This window comes from Cryptomeria japonica, chromosome 5, assembly GCF_030272615.1.
Source record: "Cryptomeria japonica chromosome 5, Sugi_1.0, whole genome shotgun sequence".
In the NCBI taxonomy this organism is placed as follows: Eukaryota; Viridiplantae; Streptophyta; class Pinopsida; order Cupressales; family Cupressaceae; genus Cryptomeria; species Cryptomeria japonica.
The window spans coordinates 787478903-787482684 of record NC_081409.1 but is presented as its reverse complement, the minus strand read 5'-3'; the positions used below and the strand labels follow the sequence as shown (position 1 = coordinate 787482684).

The window sequence follows — 3782 nt, the reverse complement described above, 5'->3', positions numbered from 1 at the left end:
AAGCGTAGAACTCAATTTCACTAGGTTCCTTTTGAAAATGACATGTAATGCCTTCGAAAAAGGGCATGTAATACTAAAAGAAATGCTTTTTGATATTTGTTTATTAGTTAAAGCTAGTATCATCTTCAAGCTTGTTAGTGTACATGAAGATAAGAAAATATAAGTTTTTTATAAGGCAATTAATAATGTTTTAAAAAGAAGAGAATAGATGTCTTGGTTAAAACTGGCATCATCTTCAAACTAGTTTGTATACATGAAGGTAGGAAAACTATAATTTTTTATAAAATAATTAAATTTTTTTCCAAGGAAGAAAATTGATGTCATAGAAATTGTCATATTAATATATAAAAGCTACAACAACAACAACAACAACTCCCTAATTGAAAGCTAACCCACTTTAATGAATATTGTTAAAATTTAAAATTTGTAATCATCAATTGGCCCTTGGTTAGTGAAGTTGAAAGGCTCTAAATGAGCCCACTAGGGATCAAGTCTTGCTAAGTGCAAGGCTCCGACATCATAAGAAATGAGGCCGGGATTGTGCCCTGAAGGCCATCTTCCTTGCATGAAGGGTGATCTTGAAGTCTATCGACAGACTGCTGAAATTGAGGTGCGGTGGTCTCCACTGTCCCTTGGAGTAATTGCACGACTTGAGCCATTGTTGGCCTAACCATTTCATCTCTTTGAATGCATAATATGCTCGCTGTAACAGCCCTTCTCAACTCTTCAGCATCTGCCTCACCTGATATCCTTCCATCACCAATAGCCATCAGGTTTCCTTTGTGGAATTGATCGGCAGCCCAGGAAGGGAAGTAATAGCAGCTAGGCTGGGGCACAGTAAGGTCCACATTCCTTCGTCCTGCTATAATCTCCAGCAATGTCATGCCAAAACTATACACGTCCGCCTTGGGAGTGATGGGAATACCGGAGATCCACTCTGGAGCCAAATAACCTATCGTTCCTCTCGTGGTAGTCAGAACGCGGCTGAAATTTCTACCTAATAACTTTGCCAGACCAAAATCAGCTACCTTGGGACAAAAATCGGCATCAAGGAGAATGTTTTCTGGCTTAATATCACAGTGAATGATGCAATCCCTACATTCATCGTGAAGATAAGCTAGTCCTCGCGCAGTGCCCAACGCTATCTGAAATCTGGTTTTCCAACTTAATAATTTCCCTTGCACTTCTCCCTCTTTCCCACGGAGCAGAAAGGAGTCAAGAGAGCCGTTGGGCATGTACTCATAAACGAGTAGCCTTCGAGATTCCTCCGCACAAAATCCGAACAGCCTGACCAGATTCACATGTTGTATTTCACCAATGGTACTAATTTCTGCACGAAATTGCTTTTCAGTTCCTGCTAAACCCTCTAACCTTTTGACAGCGATGAGAGTTTTGTCTGCTAGAGTACCTTTGAACACCGAACCGAATGATCCTTTTCCCAGCTTATGCCTGAAATTCTTAGTTGCAACTCGCAACTTTCGGAAAGTGAATGCTCTAAGAGATGTGGGGACGTCATCCTCCTTTGCCATTCTTCCACGTTTCCACATAATAAACACGACCAGAACAAGAACAAGAACAAGAACAAGACCCGCAGCGCCCCCAGGAAGCAATATGTGAAGGCCAAAAGATCTATTTCTTGGCTTAGTTGTCGAACCTTGTAACTCAGAAGCTGCCAAACGGAGATAGAATGACTGGATACCAGGAGACTCGCGCACATTCATCAAATCCCCAAACCACAATCGACAGACAGGAGGAGATGAGCTGCTGAGCCAAAAGGCCATGCACGAGCAGTTGTTGAGGCAGGCAAGTTGGCATCCACTCAGAGTTTGCTCCTTGCTATATGCAGCCGCTTCATCGTCGGCCAAAAGCTTGTCCTTCACTTCCAAAAAACCGTCGGTAGAATTTGTGAGAGAGCACTGCAATGGACTTCGGCGAACACAACCACTTAACCACCACTCTTGAGAATCCCAAGCATGGCTGTTTTGGGGCCTGAACCCCTGTAGACATGTACACGTGTCATTGGCATCGCCTGTGACATGAGCATTCAGCTGTGTATAGTCAATGCACGCTGCGTTAGCCCCACACACACCATAAACAATGCATTGATCCCTCGGTCCGAATGCATCCACCATCCACCCACCATTTTGTATCATATAGTACACCCAAAGTTCACCATTCTTTTTCAAACTTGAGTGTTCCATTATCATACCCTTGGTTGTATATGTGCAGTACATTCTTGAAGGAGGAAGCGTTACACACACTATTTTAACTTGGGAGCCTGCCGAGGCAAATCCTGGCATATTTGCGAAATATTTTCCGTTCCACTCTCCGCTAGACCAGTACGGACCACTGTTGTGAGAGAACGCCAAAAACCGAGTGCTTGCTGGTGAAGGATCCATTTGTAAATAGAAAGGCCCAGGTGCCGGATCAGAAGAGCTCTTCTAAGAAGTGAGTTTCATTCCTTTCCGCATCTTCATCCCTGGCAGCCATGTATCCACCGGATGTTGGAAACTTTCCCAAACTTTCCCGGCCCGTGTTCTTAGCAAAACCAAATTACCTGATTCCAACAAAGATGCCCGGGACGCCTTCAAGCTGTTGTCGGACGACCAAATTAATCGTCCACGTAAATCAAACAGTCGAAGATAACCATCTCTTGATAAATTTAAAACGCCGGGAATGTTTCTCACAGGATTTTCGCGGTTAGCTACCCATACAAATGTTTTCTCCGACACTTTGGCATACCAGATGCCAATATACCAGTTATTCCTTTTTTGGGGACTGAAAAATCCCAATGCAAAGGTGCCATTCTTCGAGACCAAAGTCTGATTTCCGACGAGGGAAGTCCCTACTGGAAGGCTGTCTCCCATGTCAGTTGTTGTTGATTGGCATTTATGCAGTAGAATATACAGAGCAAAGGGCAGGAAAGAATTCTTGAACCATGTTAGGGCTATAATCCGTTTCCTCGTCATTTCTAAATTCAATTGTAGAAGATTTCTGAGGGTTTATGGGAGTATAGATTCTACTATTTTTGCTGATCTTTTGGCATTTTTGCTGATTTGCTCACTAAATAAATGTTATTTGACTCCGAAACTAAATCTTGCTATATTGCTTATGTACTTTGATCCAGAAAATAATCCAAAATAAGATTTTATCCTGTTGAACTATTCCACTTTAAAAACATATCCTTTAACAAACCTCTTTTGACTTTTTCCATTCACTTATTTTACAAAGAAATGATCAAAAAAGATTCCTAAGGACTAAATGTCAGCACAAAGGCTTTGGCTCTAGCTGCATGTTTAATAGGAGAGCGAAGTGCAGTCAATGTAGAAGTCAGCAGCCTGGGTGAAGTAATAGTTGTGAGATGACTTGACCTGAAATCTGAAGATAACATTGAAATAATGGCGGCGTGCACTACAATGGTATCAAAATCAACAATGACAAAATTAAATGCCACAACAATAAATTCAAATTCCTATCCTGCTTTTCGAAAGGCATGTAAGTCTACGAGTATCGCCATTTTCCTTTTGTTTTGTTTTTGTGACTGCAATGTCTGGTAGAGAGGCCACGCCTGTGGAAAGTCTCAAATAGCGGGTTCTAGAAGACTCTAGTCATGCAAGCGACTTCTACCAGAGAGTCAATACTGAAACAATTGATAGCTTTGTGTTTTGTTGGATATATATTGCTTTCATTATTGATCTCTTATTATTTTTTAAATTTTGTATAGGGAATATTTTAAATAGTTTCATTTCAAATTCATTTTCTCTATTCAAAATAGAATTAAA

The 3782-nt window shown here is 41.2% G+C and overlaps 2 protein-coding genes across 2 annotated transcripts; both read right to left on the bottom strand.

The window, feature by feature from the left end:
- Positions 1-392: 392 nt before the first annotated feature.
- On the bottom strand, positions 393-2399 carry LOC131876169 (G-type lectin S-receptor-like serine/threonine-protein kinase At2g19130). Its single transcript, XM_059220988.1, has one exon. It carries the CDS (start codon positions 2397-2399, stop codon positions 498-500), a length of 1902 nt encoding a protein of 633 aa, XP_059076971.1. The 3' UTR covers positions 393-497.
- A 42-nt stretch (positions 2400-2441) lies between these two features.
- Positions 2442-2969, bottom strand: LOC131876168 (G-type lectin S-receptor-like serine/threonine-protein kinase At4g27290). Its single transcript, XM_059220987.1, has one exon. It carries the CDS (start codon positions 2967-2969, stop codon positions 2442-2444), a length of 528 nt encoding a protein of 175 aa, XP_059076970.1.
- Positions 2970-3782: the final 813 nt, after the last annotated feature.

Coding starts and splice junctions, on each gene's coding strand:
- LOC131876169 (XM_059220988.1), bottom strand. CDS start 2,399: ATGGATCCTTCACCAGCAAGCACTCGGTTTTTGGCGTTCTCTCACAAC.
- LOC131876168 (XM_059220987.1), bottom strand. CDS start 2,969: ATGACGAGGAAACGGATTATAGCCCTAACATGGTTCAAGAATTCTTTC.